Source organism: Panthera leo, chromosome D1 (assembly GCF_018350215.1).
Source record: "Panthera leo isolate Ple1 chromosome D1, P.leo_Ple1_pat1.1, whole genome shotgun sequence".
NCBI classification, from domain to species: Eukaryota; Metazoa; Chordata; class Mammalia; order Carnivora; family Felidae; genus Panthera; species Panthera leo.
Genome location: NC_056688.1, coordinates 55,847,293 through 55,863,827, shown reverse-complemented (window position 1 = coordinate 55,863,827; position 16,535 = coordinate 55,847,293). Strand labels below are relative to the sequence as shown.

Here is a 16,535-nt window from a genome sequence, read left to right as displayed (position 1 = left end):
TTTTGGCAGGGAACCTTCCAAGCTGAGCCCAGGGGAAAGGTGACCATTGGCACAGGTTTCAGCCTCTGCTTTTGGCCCAAGATTGTTTCTATTTTTATTTTGTTTCTTGTTTCTCTTAATATCCAGGGCAAAGATTAACCACTTTTACTTATCTGGTAATGGTGAGAGGCCTTTAGACTGCTTGCCTGTTGTCAGGGGACTCCGTGCTTAGAAATGTTGACCCCCAGCCACCCCCCAGGAGGTTAAGAGCTAACTGTTACATTTGGCTTTTGCAAAACGAGGCTCTTTGCTTCCACTCGATCTGAGAGAGAGCAAGGAGAAGGACGGATCCCAACTTCTGCGGGGTTTTGAAAAAGGATAGTAGTCTAATTTATGGAGGTTGTTTTTTAAAAAAAACTAACTCTATGTCATAATTCTGTAGCTGCCAAAAGACGTAATTCTACCTCAGCGTCGCCTTGGCAACCTTCTTTTGGCACTCTGCAGCCCTGTCGTTGCTCTGCATTATTTAAGCAGTAATCTTTAAGAAGGTGAGAAACTATTATTGCTTTTTAGCACAGTTGACATGCTATTGGCACAGAGCAGTACCAAAGCTTCAAACATTTCTAATGGCCGTAAACCAACTTAAACACCTCCATGCAGAGGCCTCACTGCCGTGAGGTCATAGCTTGCTGCAGGGGGAGAAAGAAGATCGAATGTTGTTTAAAAGTGGGTCTTTTTTTTTTTTTTTCTTTTTTTCTTTTTAAGTATTCTTATTCCACCGCGTTGTAGCTGTAGACTTTGGCCAGGATCCAGACAATCAAGATTTAGCATTTTGACCAGCTGTGATCTAGTAATGTTCCTCAGAGGAAACATTCTGTAGGAGGGAAAGACACATATTTGAGACGGTGAAGTGTGCTCTCTCCCAGTACCTTGATGGGATGGGACCTGGTTGTAGACAGATAAAACAAGGACAAGTGAATCTGGAGGAAAACAGGGAAAAAAAAATCACTTCCAATAACTAAAACTTCACCTCACCTTCGAGAACTCTCTCGATGTGGTAAATCTTTCCATTTTTCCCTTATTTCATTTTCCCCTAAGCCTCCACCTTTATATCATTTTGTGACAGGATGTACTTGTGTTTTCATAATTGATGCTTAGACCTGTCAGCATTCTTATAACAGAATAACAATTCCAAGGAAATCAGAAAAGCCACACAAACTTAATATAGGCAAGAGAAGAAGAGAAAGAAAACATACCAAGCCATTCGGCCTAAAAATTATTCTTCTGAGTCTCACTCCTCCCTCAAACAGAAGTACGATCACATGTAGGCATTGTGGTGGCAAGTCCTGGGGACTGGGAGAGAGAAGGAAGCTAACGCTTGCTTCATCAGGTTGTGTTTGTTCAATCACGGTTAGTTGCTTTGTGGCTTGGGCAAGTTACCTAACCTTTATGCCTGAGTCTCTTCATCTGTGAAAGGTGGATTATGTTTGTAATACTTCATAGAGATGAGGATTAAATGAGACCATGTAGAAAGCTACTAACACAGTACTTTATCACACTTCATCAATGTTACCTGCCGTTGTTTTATTATTAATAACAGTCTGTGGAGTACCTCCTCGTTGTACTAAGAGTGTTAGTCCTCACTGTAAAAACTGTTAGGTGGATATTCACGTTTTACAGAAAAGGAGACATTGGTTCAGAGCCGTGAAGTGCTTCACCAGTCTGCCATATCTCATAATGGCGGAGCTCCGTGTGGAGGTCTGGAATATATATGGGAGATATGGAAGCGGAAACATATTTTGGACCAGTGCTCTCTTACCCTGTTTTCTTTCTCCCAGTCCTTGTTCTTTTTAAAGGAGGCTATTGCCTTAGGCAGTACAACCAGCAGAAAGAGGAGGAGGAGGGGAAATTGTGGAGGCAAGAATAGCGGAGTGGAACGAACTGGGTTCTACTGTCTCCCAGATTGGCCTCGTGACAAAGTATTTGTATAATGGTTCTAAAAGGCTGAACGGGGTCCTCCTCATTTAGGTTGGGACAACAGAAATTCTCCCTCTTGCAAAAATGCTTTCTCCCTGACGCTAAATTCATACAGAAAAATGATACATCAGAGGTCTCGGGACAACTGGAATGTACCTCAAAGGATTCTGGGAAGTTCTTTTAGTCCCTAAGCATTTAGCAGATCATGTAAATAGAGGCAGCTGAGCATTTCTACTTTATTCAAAGGCTCCCCCACCCCCGTCTACAAAAAAAAAGAAAAAGAAAAGAAAAAAAAAAAAGCTGCAGTGATGTTTCACTTCTGATTGATTTAGTATTTTTCTTTCAATACTCTTTTACACTTGCCTTAGTTCTTTTTCTCCTTGCAGCTAGCTCCCTGATGTGCAGAAGTGGAGAGGGGGCAGATGGGAAGAGTTCCGTTTGTCCCTGTTCTAAACAATTCTATGTAGGAAGAAACAGTAGGAGGAAGGAGACCTAGATTCTGGCCTTGCCTCTACTCCCAATTACCTGTGTTCCACGGTCTGAGACATCAATGCCCTTGAGTCTCGGTTACCCCTTCTGTAAAATGAGGGCAATTCTTTGGGAATCCGAAGCCCATGGAAGCTGGTAATAATGACAGCAATCACAATTACAGCTACTACTGACATTAGTATGTACGTCGGGCATTCTTCTATTTCAGGTGCATTATTTTATTTAATCCTTACTGTAGTCCAGTGATCTGTTTATGAAGGAGGAAGCTAAAGCACAGAGAAGATAAGGGACTGCCTACAGTCATATAACAAGCAAGTGGTGAGTTCGACCTTAAGTTACAACTCCAAATAGATGGTCATGACTGCAGAGCTTGGAGGAGGGTCTAGGTTTTGAGCACCCTTCCTCATCACCACCACTATCTCCAGATATAGCTGAAGAGATAAAAAATAACCAACTGCAATAAATAAGGACTCACAGAATGAGAAAGAAATTAATCACCTTAATTTAGGGAGATCAGAGAAGACTTTGATCCAGAGAAGCCAAATTTAAACCAGACTATCCTCCTTGACCTCTAAACTCCAAACCACTTGACTTCTCCCTCATCAGGCTATTGTTTGTGACTCTAGGGTATCCTTTTGTACTCGTGGCAAAAGGTTGATTATGAAGTAATCTAACAGTCCCGATGCGGTTCAGTTACTCAACAACCTATCCCATGTTTCCCTAAACCGTGGCCTGGTAAATTGGCCATTACAATATCTGTGGGTTGTTGTTTTTTAATAAATTCCTTCTAATTGCAGCATTAAACCCCAGATGTCATGTTTCCAGGTTTCCAGTTTGGACTTAAGCCAAGCTGGAAAAGACATCCATCCACTCGAGGCAAACAGCCAAGGAGAATGTGTGCGGCGAAGTAGGGGACTTGGTCCAGTTACCAAACCTCGGGCTCCGGGCCCCCAGATCTAGCGCCATAGAACACAGAGGGAGCCTTGGCCGGAGTGGAGGACGTAGCAAAACTACCATGTTTCCTGCCGCATCCACCCCTCCCCCAAATATCCAGGTTTACTCTGGTTGTTTCTAAGAGTAAAAATTCCCCGTAAGTTATTCATCACAATTCGAATAATGCACTAATTTCATTTGATAAGTAAATTGTCAACAGCCTTTAAAAATTGGTCATGTAATTAGGAAGTCTATGCATTCTGACCTCTTCTTCCGTCTCGATGAAATCGTCATAAACCTGCGCTATAATCAGACAAAAAGAATCTTGAAACCTCCCAGGCATTCTTTTTTGATCTATCATTTGCCTCTTTAATTGCTACCTTTCTATTTTGTAGGGAATAATAGAAGTAAAATGTAAAAGTACTTTTTTTTAATTGTAAGAATTTAGCTTGTACTAAAATGTGTAACGAAGGTTCCTTTTGGAAACTTTCTATCAAATGCAAAAATCTAAATTGTTTTATTAAAAATCTATGCATTGTGTTTTTATACAGAGATGCTCACAGCAATTTGTTTTTTAATAGTAAAATTTTAGAAATATCCTAACTCTACACAAATAAGAGAATAATATTCCATTCAGTGGAGCAGCCTAAAATTTAGAGTTATTTACCAAAAGATTTTAATAATTTCCAGTGGTGGGATACAGAATTATATATATACAACAAACATAACTTCAGGGTTTTTTTCTCTTTTTTAATTAAACACATATATGTAAAATCAAAGCCTAAAAACAAAATACTCAAAATTATTCGATAGGCAATAGGCTTGTGAGTGATTTTTATTTTTTATTTTTTATGTAGTTTATATTTATGTAGTTTTATGTATTTTATTTTTTATGTAGTTTATATTGTTTGTGTTTTCCAGGGAGTATAAATTATTATAATAATTAAAAATGCATGTGTGTTCGTATATATTTTAATGTAATCATTCAGCACTTCAGCTGTTTAGAACTCAGGTATCTGAAAAATCTGGAACACTGCTGAGATCCTGGAAGTAATAAAAAAATTAACTCTAAGCAGCCAAAACTAATGTTACAAAACTCATAAAGCCAAGTGTGTTATGCCCCGGCCATGTGCTGGCCCCTCACTCAAGCTGATGTACTCTTTTGCACACAGTTCTCAGGCCATCCACTACACGAGGGCACAGTGAGCTGGCAGACATTAACAAAAGACAAGGGCCTGCAGACAAGTGCATTGCTGCACATGTGCCACCAGCCTGGCGGTGAGAGAGGACCCAGGGAAGCGTGGGTACAGGTGGGAGAGCCCAGAGACCCGGACTTGTGCCCCTGAGTGTCCTGTCATCTCTTCCCCATGTCCCAGTTCAGTAACACATGTTCATAGTGATGGCCCAGTGTTATTAAGAAAATCCTCTTTTCGTCAACTTACTCTTTATAAGATTGTAAGAGAGACTTTGGGGCACCTGGGTGGCTCAGTTGGTTGAGCATCTGACTCTTGATTTTGGCTCAGGTCATGATCCCAGGGTTGTGGGATTGAGCCACATGTCAGGCTCTGTGCTGAGCATGGAACCTGCTTGGGATTCTCTCTTTCTCTCTCTGTCTCCCTTTCTCTCTCTCTCTCTCTCTCTCCCTCTCTCTCTCTCTCTTTCTCTAAAATTAAATATATATATATATATATATATGTAATAAGAAAGACTTTAATAAAAATGCTTGGAAAGTCTTATTGCACATGACTAAAATGAGGAGAAAGACAACATGTGGTGATTAAAGGGCAAATTTTAGATACGTAGCCTTCCTTGTCTACCTGTAATAACTCATCTTTTTTACCATTATTCAGGGGGGACATTTTACCATTACTTGGACTTTCCAAATTGTATCTGACGTTATCATTCCCTGGGTTCTCATAAAAATCTAAAGGAACTGGAGAATGCTGCAAAAATCAGGATGTCAGGGGGCACCTGGGTGGCTCAGTCGGTTGAGCATCCGACTCTTGATTTCGGATCGTGATTCATGAGATCAGGCCCTGAGTCAGGCTCTGCGCTGACAGTGTGGAGCCTGCTTGAGATGCTTTCGCTCCCTCTCTTTCCACCCCTCCCCCACTTGTGCGCATGCATGCGTTCTCTCTCTCTCGCAAAGTAAACATTTTTTTAAAAAATTGGGATGTCAGAAAATGCCAAAGTCTCTACCTCGTACAGACTTAGAATCCATCCATTAAAATAGGAGTAGCACCCCAGATCTTAGATACAGGCTGAGCGGGTTAGATGAGAAGGCCTGTGTAATGGCATTTAGCTTGAGGTGTGGCATTCCATTGGCACTTAGCAAGTGTCAGTTGAATTTGAATATGACTTTCCCACTTGGGACGCAACAGACAGCGTGGGCTCTGGAGTCCAACCAAATTTGGCTCAGATGTGGGCTCTGCAGCCTTGAACAAAACCACCCACCTGCCTACCTTTTCCACAAGGTAGATGTGAGGGTTCAGCTTTATTGATGTACAAGAAAATGGTAGCTGCCTTCCCATTATAGTTGAGAGGAGGGATGTGACACTTTATTACTCTTCTGTTGTACAAAGGTGTGGAGAGCTTTCAAGGGGTCTCGGAATCAACAAAGGCTACAAAATCCCCTGTTCTCTTGTGTCGTAAGCACAGCTTGCACCCAGGTCTGTTCCTCATGCCCTGCTTTTTGTCAGCCCACCTGCAGCCCAGCAGAGAAGCAGAGCAGAGAGCCCACGGGGTGGGGCCGGGTGGCGGTGGCAATGAGGGTATCATGTTCACCCTTCGTGGCAGTGAGTGCTTAGACACCTGGCCTCTGGCTGTGTGCCAGCGACGTCACCTTCAGCATTCCAGGCTGGTTCACTTGGTGCTTCTCACCCTCCTGGGCTGGGGTGGCAGCTGAAAGCTTGGCCCATCTGCTCCAGAAAAAAAAGGGTCTGTGGGTGGTGCTGACGCTTTGTTTTGGTTTGATTACCTGGACCCCCTGCAAAATCATTCAGAGAGGGACACTGTCAGCAAGTGGTACAGTAAAAACAACAAGATTGGCAAAAATGTGCGGCTTACCCAATCGCTTTGAGTTTTGACAACATATTAACTGAAAACCTAGATTAAGGCCAGTAGATTTGGCTCTGTTTTGTTTTGTTTTTCTTGAAGACTAAAAACAGTAATTTTCTGGGCTGCTTGTGCTGTTTTATATGCACCCCAGTGACCACCCCTAATTATGAAATCTCTCCAGGCACCCACGCTCATAGCCAAGCAATGGAGTCTGGTAGGCCCATGGATTAGAAGTCTTGTGGTTGCCTTTTTGCAGGAAGAATAGCCCTTGCTTAGGTGTCAGAGACCACAGGCATAATCTAGCATCAGAAAAAATCTGAGAGAAAAGGGAGCAGGGAGCTGGCATAAGGGCTCGTGGCTGTGGACACCGGTGGAAGGAACCCTAGACCCTTCCTTCTTTTTCAGGGCACTTATCACAACTGTAATTTGAAAATGTATCATTTCAATAATTATGGGGGCCTTTCTTCTGCAAGATTGGAAGCTCCTCAGAGGCAGGGCCTGTCCCGTCTTGTATCTGTTTCCCCTCCCCGAGGCTGGCACATGTAATAGCTGTCTGTTGGGTGAGTATAGTTTCAAGTCTCGTCTCTTTTCCAGCCGAGTAGCTGTTTTGTAAGTCACTTCTGTGCGTGTGTCCTCATCGGAAGAATACAAGTCAGAGGGATCTTGTGTTTGCACCTCCGTCTCTGGATCAGTCTTTTCCTATCAGTGAATTGAGCTATCTTCATCCAAGTGTAGTATCTAGAACTGTGATCAGTGCCACAGGGGTGGCTTAAGTAGCCCAGCATTGAACATGACCGTCATTTCCAGGGTCTGGATACTCGATTTCTATGAACTCATTATTATTTATTGTTTCAGACTTAAGAGCAATAGCGTATACCCTGCTTTCTTGACAGGGTTTTTGTGAGAACCTAGTGAAATGGCATATGTGAAATGTCTTCAGGAACTAAAATGCTAAACAGTGATTGTTATTGCTGGTCCAAAAGTATCTTCCTGAGAAGGGACTCAACTTCAAAAGAAGGCACTGAAGACCGAGTATTGTAAAATGTGTGTGTGACTGACCTGATAGAAGAGAAGCCATTTTCCAAGTTAATTTTTCATTACGAAAAATATAGATAGATATACATATTAGATAGATAGTAGTCCATTAGGTAGATAGATGTCTCCTTGGTTCCCTCTCTGCCAGTTCTCTAATGCAGGGTGATAATGCAGGGTGATTAGCATTTGGGTATCAGAAAACCTGTTGGTCATCAGGTCATGAGGCGTGGGTTGTAGTCTAGCCTGCCACTGCCTCTCTGAGGTTATCAGGGACAAGTCATTTGTCTCTGCCAAATAAGGATGCCTGCTTCATGACGATAAGTTAAGCATTGAATAGTTAATACAAGAATATAAATACCGATAGCCCTTTGGACCAGTAAGGTTGATTACATCCCTCAGATGCCTTTTTTTCCAATCCCACCTCTCCAGGTACTTCACCTCTTCCCCAAAGACATGATTTCTCTCCTCTCGCACCCTGAGCGCCATCCTCTGGATGGATCGTAGGGTGTCTTGTATCCTTCTTGAAGGAAGCTCCCAAACTTGAATTCAGACTGCTTCATATTTTTTCTTGCATCCGGACCCTACAATTAATACTAGACTTGATTATTATCAATTTTTATTATCTCAAACCTAAATATGTTGTTTCCTGTCTCTGGATCCGGAAGTCTTAGGCCGAGTTCGAAAGCTGAAAATAACTTCTCGTTTTTGTTTGTCTTCTAGCGATAGACACCACACCTCCAGCGCAATCCCTGTTCCAAAGAGACAAAGCTCCATATTTGGAGGTGCAGATGTAGGCTTCTCTGGGGGGATCCCTTCCCCAGACAAAGGACACCGAAAACGGGCCAGCTCAGAGAATGAGAGACTCCAGTACAAAACCCCTCCTCCCAGTTACAACTCCGCGCTAGCCCAGCCGGTTACCGCCATCCCTTCCGTAGGAGAATCCGAGAGAAAGACGACATCTCTGTCCTCCTCCTTGGATACCTCCTTGGACTTCTCCAAAGAAAGCAAGAAAAAAGGAGCTGACTTGGGTGACAGATTAAGCGGAGGTCACGTGAGTGTGAACACTAGCCAAGAACAAGAAGGAGCCCTTTCTGGACTCCCAGCCGCCGTCAACGGCGCTCTCCTGCCCGGCGAGCAGGCTGGCTCCTCCGGCGTCCGGCTCCCGGGGGCATTCCTCCCGGTCCCGGAGGCCGAGCTCTGCTGTACTGTGGAGCAAGCGGAAGAGATCATCGGGATGGAAGCCACGGGTCTCACCTCGGGCGATCAGCTAGAAGCCTTTAACTGCATCCCGGTGGATAGCGCCGTGGCAGTGGAGTGTGACGAACAAGTCCTGGGAGAATTTGAAGAGTTCTCCCGAAGGATCTATGCACTGAACGAAAACGTGTCCAGCTTCCGCCGGCCGCGCAGGAGCTCCGATAAGTGAAGTGAGCAGCCAGCCGGTAGGACCAGGATAGAGTCGCTGCCTGAAATGAGGATAAAGCTGCACTGGTTACCCCTTGTAATAATTATGACACGAAATGAATATTAATGGAGGATATTCCTCGGGAAAACAGACTTTGTAAATCACGGAGGGGCTCAGGATCGTTGTGTATCAGTGGGCCAGACAAAGTTAGAGTTTGCTTGCAAGGTTTGCTTTTCAGGCCTGACAACTGTTTTAAGGCAAAATTCACTCTCTAGCTCAAGTCACCTTAAAGATATTTGTCTGCTTTTTAATTTACACTTCTGTGTTATCCTCAGAGGGAAGATGATAATATATAAATAATATGATAAACTCACCTTTAGTTTCTCATAAGCATTTGCCCTCAACATAGTTTATAAAACTTTGGAAAACCGAATATTCAAAACAAAGGTTTTCACCAGTTAACTCAAAGACCTTTGACCATCCGTTAGTTTGATCAGTAAGAAGCACAATGGTCTCCTTATACCCAGGCCCATCTGCCCCTGCTCCTGCCCCTGCCCCCACTCAGCCTCTCTGCTGCCCCGTCTTCATAGCAGGTGGGTCGTGCACCCTGAAAACTGAGGACGGCAGAGTCACTGGTTCTCGAATGCGGTAGCCAAGACCTTCCACCTCCTCAGATTAGCCACGCCCTTAACGTAACCCTCCAAGGAGAGGGAAAAACTTCCCCTCTGGTAGATCCCAGGGGACCCTCAAGGGCTCCCAAGGTTGCAACAGTCAGATGACATCCAGTGTCCTCTGGGGGCCAGAGTTTTTACGTGGGCAGACGCTGCAGTCAAAAACCAGGCATGCTTTCTGGCAGTGCACTCACCAGACAAAAATCCCCATATGTAAATCCCATGTTAATTTATTAAATTTCAGTTGGAAAGGAAGGCACTGTATATGATGAAATACCCGTAGAGAGTCAGGCTGTCCAGTGTGCCGACAGCAAGGCTGTTGAGATAGTTGGATAAAGAGGCTTAGATGAGGCATAGAATACTATTGGTGTATGTGCAGTTGCGTTCATATTAAATTATGTTCTTCAAGTCCAATTTCATCCCCGGAGCTCAGATTTCATTTGCTATTGCCATATACTTTATATACCCAAGGACATTGCCTCAGGGTTGCAAGCTCTTTAAGGAAAATTTATGCATATACCCATGTATTGTATAGAAGAATAAAAACTGAATTTACTTCACTTGACCTGATTTGTTCTTTCCAGTTCTGAAATCCATCTCGAACCTACATCTCCATCTTCCATCACGACAGGACGAGCCTGGACAGAAACCGTGGCTGTACCTAAGCTAATGTCGTTGACTCGAGCGTGTGCTGTTCCGCACAGCAGCGCAAACACCTTCACAGGTGTTCTCTCCAGGAACTGCATTTGTCCGACGTAACAGCTTAACTCCTAGGTTTCATGGTCATTTTCAAATATTGTCCAAGCACTCCTGGGCTCAAGTTCTCATTTACAGCCTTGTTGTCATGCAGAATGGTTCGTGTTGTTGTTTTCCATATGTAAAGAGAACTCACACAACCCACGCTTGACACGTGGACCCAACCTGCAAGCAATTAAGAGCTTTAAGTTGATCTGAAGAAATCCATCGTATTTCACATAAAGAGGTGGAACCACCCCAAACCTAAAGCAGAAGCACTCTAGAATCACGGCTTCTTCGCAATGTCCTGCCATTCACGGTAGAGTCAATGAGGGGGGAGATATCTGTGGTCTTACATCACGCTGGGCTGTGTGGGGTCCTCCAATGAAATAGCACTTACCCCACCCAAAAGAAAAAGGTTCTGGAAGGATTGTGTTAGTATTGAACAGTGGAAGGTACATCACATGTGGCTTAAAGTCCACATATGGGGGTGGACTTTGAACTTCATGCCAAACTTAAAGACAGTACATTGAGTTGTAGGCCCTCTGGCCTAGGTCCTGGCGCCCCCAGGCAGAGGGACCACACGCAGAGCAGCCACGGGGGCAGTGTGTACCTCAGGTTCCACAGAGCCAGAGAGAGCTGGGGCTCTAAGACTCCATCTGCCAGTCTCCTATTTGTGGACTCCCTGATTCTGGGATCCGCAGCTTTGTGCGTGCGTGCGCACACACACACAAACACACACACACACACACACACACACACACACACTCCAGCAGCGTGGGGCCCTGCCACTGAATGTGATATTAGGTAGCTCAGAACTGGTTTCCTACACTGGCTTGGTCCACACTGTGTTCGACGATGTTATGCCTCAAAACACCACTTACGTTTGGGTTCGCTTGGTTTGGGTTTCAGGTTTCCATGGAGTCTGTTCGATGCCTACAGTTTCTGCCTTGACTTGGGGTAGAACCAACAGTATTGCATGTCTCCGGGAGGAGCTCTGTTTGACATTTTCCAAAGCTGCAGAATTAGTTTTGCCTCTGCTTGCAGTGGCCAAGGCCAAAATATGGGATGAGTTATTATCTCCTACTAATCTTTTTAATTAGCCTTGTAAATCGCTAAAGAAAATAAAACTTGCTTTGAGGATATAAGTTGAAATGAAAATCCACTACTATCCATGTCTGAACTGCTAAGAGCCCTTTCCGTTTTCATGTAGCGGAGACACTTTGAACGGCCGGCAAGTGTTATCAAATGAATATTTGATTGTGTTCCCTCTCTCCACTTCCCCTTACCCACTTTAGAAATTCCAGAGATTTTTTTTTTCCCCCTCAGAATATTAGTTTTGGAAGATTGTATCCAGCTCTATTTTTTTAGCGGTTCTAATGGTGCCCATTTATCCTGACCTAACTGGTTATTTAAATAATTTTTTAAACCACCACCAATAATAAATGGCATGTGAAACTGATCTGTTGGTAATTGGAAGAAAACTCAGCATCTGTATTTATAAAATAAAATTGATTAGTATTTATTTTGAGAGTAAAAGTGTATGTTATTTCCCAGCTATGTTTGAGTCCTGTCTTCTTCATTGTTTTGAATTTCATATTGGAGCTGAGTTAACTATGAAAACCTTGTTCATCAACCATCAGCCAGCCCTTTCACATTTATTGAGCTAACTCTGTCTCTGTCTGTGAGGGACTGGGCTAAGCAAGGTTAATACAAAGATGAATAAGCCCTGGCCTCTGCCATGGTCTCTGGGGGTGGAAGGTAAGGAAAAAAGGCCTATTAACAATGTACTGTAATTCAGTGTGACAAATCCTGTGATGGAGAGCGGTATAGCCATGCTAGGGAATGCAGAGAAAGCTATTCTGACTCAAGGGTCTGGACCAGTTCATGGAGGTAATGCAGATGAAAGACAGATCCGCTGAAAGATACAGGAGAAGTTACAGGTAGAGGGAACAGCATGGGCAAAGGCCCAGAGGCAACGCAGGGCCTGGAGTGTTTGCAAAACAGCAAGGGGCCTGAATGGGTGTGAAGAAAGGTGAGAGGAGAGGTTGAATGGCAGGCCGGTAGGGAGGGCCTCCAGGTGCCGAGACAAGAGATTTCAATACTTGCGGTGGGCAGCTGCCAGGCACCCTCTCCAGGCTGCCTACTGGGCAGAAGAGTAACTTGCTTAGAGCCTAGTACCAGCCGGCAGCCAAGTCGGCGCTGGGCTCTGGTGGTAGTCGCTTGAGTCTGTTGAATCTTCTTTCGACTATTTTGTTGTGCAAAAAAAGTCTGCGTCTGAAAAAGAGGTGCATCCTTGGGCCCCCAGTGTTTTCCGGGCAAGTATCGCATAACAAACCGCGCGCATCCCCGGGTGGTGCGAACAGCCAGCGTCTGTTCTTTAGAAGCTTGGTTCCGAAGGCCCCAGCTCGGCTACTTTGAACCTGTGATCCTGGGCAAGTCATTGGCCTTTTAAGGAGCCCATTTCTGCATCTGTAAAAAATCGGACTGAACGCTATCCTTGCCGTTACATTTCTATGGGGCCTGCGCCATCAGTGGTGGTCCCTCTCGTCCTGCAGGAGGCCACGGCGTAGTGACAGAGAGGATGCCCGGGACTCACTATCACCGTTTCCCGTTCTAGCACTTGGGCACGGCCACTTCCAGTCTCTGAATCTGGCCCCTCCTCTGTCCAGTGGGGATGATACTGCCTGCCCCCACCCCCACCCCCCACCGGGCTTGTAGAAGAGACACGTGCTTGTAAAGTGCTTAGCGATCATTACAAAGCACCATGGTCACTGGGAGGAGTTGGTCATTCAGCAAGGATCCTGGCATCGCGTGCATCAGGCCTTGGTGGGGCAGCCAAAGGCGGAGATTTATTCTGCACGCACGGAGACTGCGTCAGGACCGAAGCTGGTCTTTCGGAAGACTAAGCTCTAAACAGATGTCAAGTGTTTTGAGGTGTTTTAGTGGGTGGCATGGACACGGTGTTGAGACAGGGTCTGTGAGCCTAATTAGCTTAATTTGCATGTTTTTTAACACCTGGCAGATGAGCTTATACAGGCCCACCTCATCCATAAATATTCTCTTACGCCGCTTCTGGCTACCTCACCGCAGGCTGAACCGGTGCCCAGGGCTCTTCATCTTGCTTGAAGTAGATACAAGCTTTTTTCTTTTTTTCCCTCCCAGCGCATCTAATTACAGTTTTGTAGGTAGACAGCTCAGCCTTGTGGATTTGAAATGAATAAAAAACACACGTCTATAAAATAATTCCACACATCTTGGAGGCTGGCAAGGTCAGCAACCCAGAAAAAGAACTGTCTTGAATCTAGATAAAAGTGAAAAAGACTGCCAGTTGGGTGACGTAGCTGTAGCCAGCCAAGCCCGGGCACCGAATTACAAGCTGGGGAGCGGCGGGCTTGGATCCCTCCGAACCGATTCGAATGAGCTTCTCTCGGTCCCCACTAATTACGAGCGGCAAATTAGAAGGAAGGGAAGGTGGGTGTGGACAGAAATATTGGATAACCCGACTCTTAAGAGGCAGATACATGCGGGAAGGAAGCAGTCTGGGTATGTGAGCCCTCAGCCCGGCAGATCCCACCCAGCCCGCTGCTCACTGGCTGCACCACCCCCAACAAGGCGCTTGACTTCTCTGAGCCCAGGTGCTCCTCTGAAAAGACAAGCCAGTCCCTTGCTCGGGTTGCCCCTTGTGCCCGGACAGAGATTCCTCCTGCCTTAAGAGCAAATTGGTGTTTGTTCTTCAAAAGCTGCCTCAGATTGCCTCGTGGCCCAGAGCGCGGCAGAAAAAGAAAGAACCCTCAAGTGTCCTTCTGCCGGTTGTAAAGAACTTAGGGCTAAACGATTTAACACAGCCTGCCTCTGGTCAGGGTTTCAAGAAATTCGGCTAGAATGCCTTTTACTCTTCCTAAAGATGGCCCTCTGTCATCAGAAAAAGGATAAATTAATTTTAGTTGGACAGGAAAGTGCATGAAATATTTTAAGGGAATATATTATTCTGAACGGTTGAAATAAGTTTTGATATTTGAAGGGCTGAGCTTGTTCTCTCAAAAATTTACTTGCAAAAAATGTGCTAATTCCCTTATAGGGAACAACTTATTCCTCAAGGAACCCCGCATCGCTATGTTTTCCACAGACTTCTTGCTCTTCGGGTGAGGGACCCGGCCACTGTTACTGTGACGTGAGACGACCTCCCCGCCACCCAGGCTACCGTTCATGCAGATGGTATGTGAACTTTTGCTCCTGCAACAGAGGTCTCCAGAACCTACTGACCTTGAGGCCAGACCCAGCACCAAAAGTCACTGATGACCTTTAGAGGCAGAACCGTCCAGGGCTTGGTGGAGACTGTGGAGCTGAGTTTTTGTGAACAGTAAAAAGAGGTGCACATTTGAGGGATTATCACCGGTTTTCAGTAAACATCCTGAGTGGTAATGAGCCCCCATTCGCTGGGAAACCCGTGCAGGGCCCGAGCCCCTGCTGCCCTGCCCTACAGAATATCTGCACTGGGGAACCTGCTTTCTCTCCCCAGTGATGCCAAAGCAGGCCCTGACCTCGCCCCAGGGCCTCTTCTGCACCCTAAGCCTTATCAAGGCCCTTTATGTAGCCCGCTCCTTCTCCCCACCCATCTGAGCATCCTGCCAGCTGCCTTCTTACAATATAGCTCTTCCCCATTCAGTAGCCCCTTGCTAAGAAGGAGGAGCAAGTCGGGAGGACGTTTCTGCCCAGGGAGTGGAAAAAATCAGCACCTCATGAGCATTGTGTTGTGAGGTGCACTGCAACTTTCCAGAGAGTGGAAATGCGTTATTTGTAACGGTCAGGAATGCGATGTAACTGTCAAAGTCCGTGAAGCCGGCCATGTAAATTGTGACTCACAGACATACAAGATAGAGGGAGCCAGAGCGTCAGGGAGGCTTTTTTAAGGACTCACCTGAGATGCGGCCAACAGATCTGTCAAGGGGGCAGGGCTACAGCCAGGGCAAGAAGCTGGAGAGAAGGAACCGCCAGGGACCTACCTGTATTTTTCTATCCCTTCCGCAAGTAGCTTCTGTCTGCATCCTGCATGCATGGAGGAGCAGTGAGGGAGCGAGGGGGGGGCAGTGAGAGTGGGGACAGCGAGTGTAGACGACACTCACAAGTTTACTGGTAAAGAAATGGAGAAAAATAGGGTGGGAGCTGGTGCGGAATGTCAGGTGGAGGGCAGATTTCATGTAAGTGCGAATGGAAGAATCTTAGCGGGCAGCAGGTGAGTTCAGAAGAAGGCAGAGCAATCAATGAAAGGAGCACCCTAAGTGTGATGCAGACATTACCTGGGTCAGAGGGCAGGAGGGAGGCAGGGAGGGCGGGACTGGACCAAAGCATCCTTCTGCAGCGGGTGGGAGCTGTGGTCTTCCCACCTAGCCGCTGATGCCTGGGATGGGGGCCGGATGGGATGACTGTCCCAGGGTACAGGCCCTGGACAGAAGGGGCGCCGTGGGGGTGGTGGGAGCTTCCCGGCCTTTTGCAGAAGATTCCTGAGGTTCAGGGGCGAAGATTGGCTGGCTGCCCAGGGAGGGGGCCGCTGTGGCTGGGGTTGCCACCTGGATTGCAGTCACCTCCGCCCTGGCTCCCTTCGGCCACCCTCCGCCCTCCAAGCCGCCCTCCACACTGCAAACTCCACGCTGCCCTAGACGGCTCTAACCCTCCAGGAACTGTGAAATACAGGAAAGAGACAGACATTACTCACCTCTGCCGGAGGTATTGTACTCGCTAGTTAACCAAATCGTTGATAAGAGGAAGTTTCTCTTACAGAAACATTCCAAGCAAAAGGATTCAGAAGGGATAGTAGAATTAAACTATAACATCTAAGACAATGATCGTCGGTGACGGCTAGTGTCACAGAGAGAGAACCAGACATTTTATGGCTCCTGATAAAAGAGCACCCATGAAGTAGCCTTGTGAAAAGTTTGACCCTGTTTAAAGTTTCCCCCTCAATGTGGTCAAACCTGTCTCTCCCTGTGATGTCCGATGCAATAGACACTGGTCGTGAGCAGCTATTAAGTAATCGAAAAGTGGCTAGTTCCAACTGAGATACGCTGTGAGCATAAATATGCCCTGAGTTTCAGCACAAAAATAGAATGATAATTTTATGTTGATAACTTTCGTATTGATTACATGTTGGAATGATAATATTGTGCATACATTGAATTAAGTAAAATGCGACAACTAATTTCATCCGTTTCTTTTGCTTCTTAAAAGGTAACTACTAGAAAATTTAAAACTACGTA

The 16,535-nt window shown here is 45.7% G+C and overlaps 1 protein-coding gene across 2 annotated transcripts in view; it reads left to right on the top strand.

The window, feature by feature from the left end:
• The window catches only part of UVRAG (UV radiation resistance associated), a 297,399-nt gene extending 287,296 nt beyond the window's left edge, over positions 1 to 10,103 (top strand). For both annotated transcript variants that reach the window (XM_042904090.1, XM_042904091.1), the window contains one exon: positions 8,191 to 10,103. In XM_042904090.1, the coding sequence (XP_042760024.1) occupies positions 8,191 to 8,893 (703 nt within the window). In that variant the 3' untranslated portion in view covers positions 8,894 to 10,103. The remainder of the gene's footprint in view (positions 1 to 8,190) is intronic.
• The last annotated feature ends 6,432 nt before the right edge of the window (positions 10,104 to 16,535 follow it).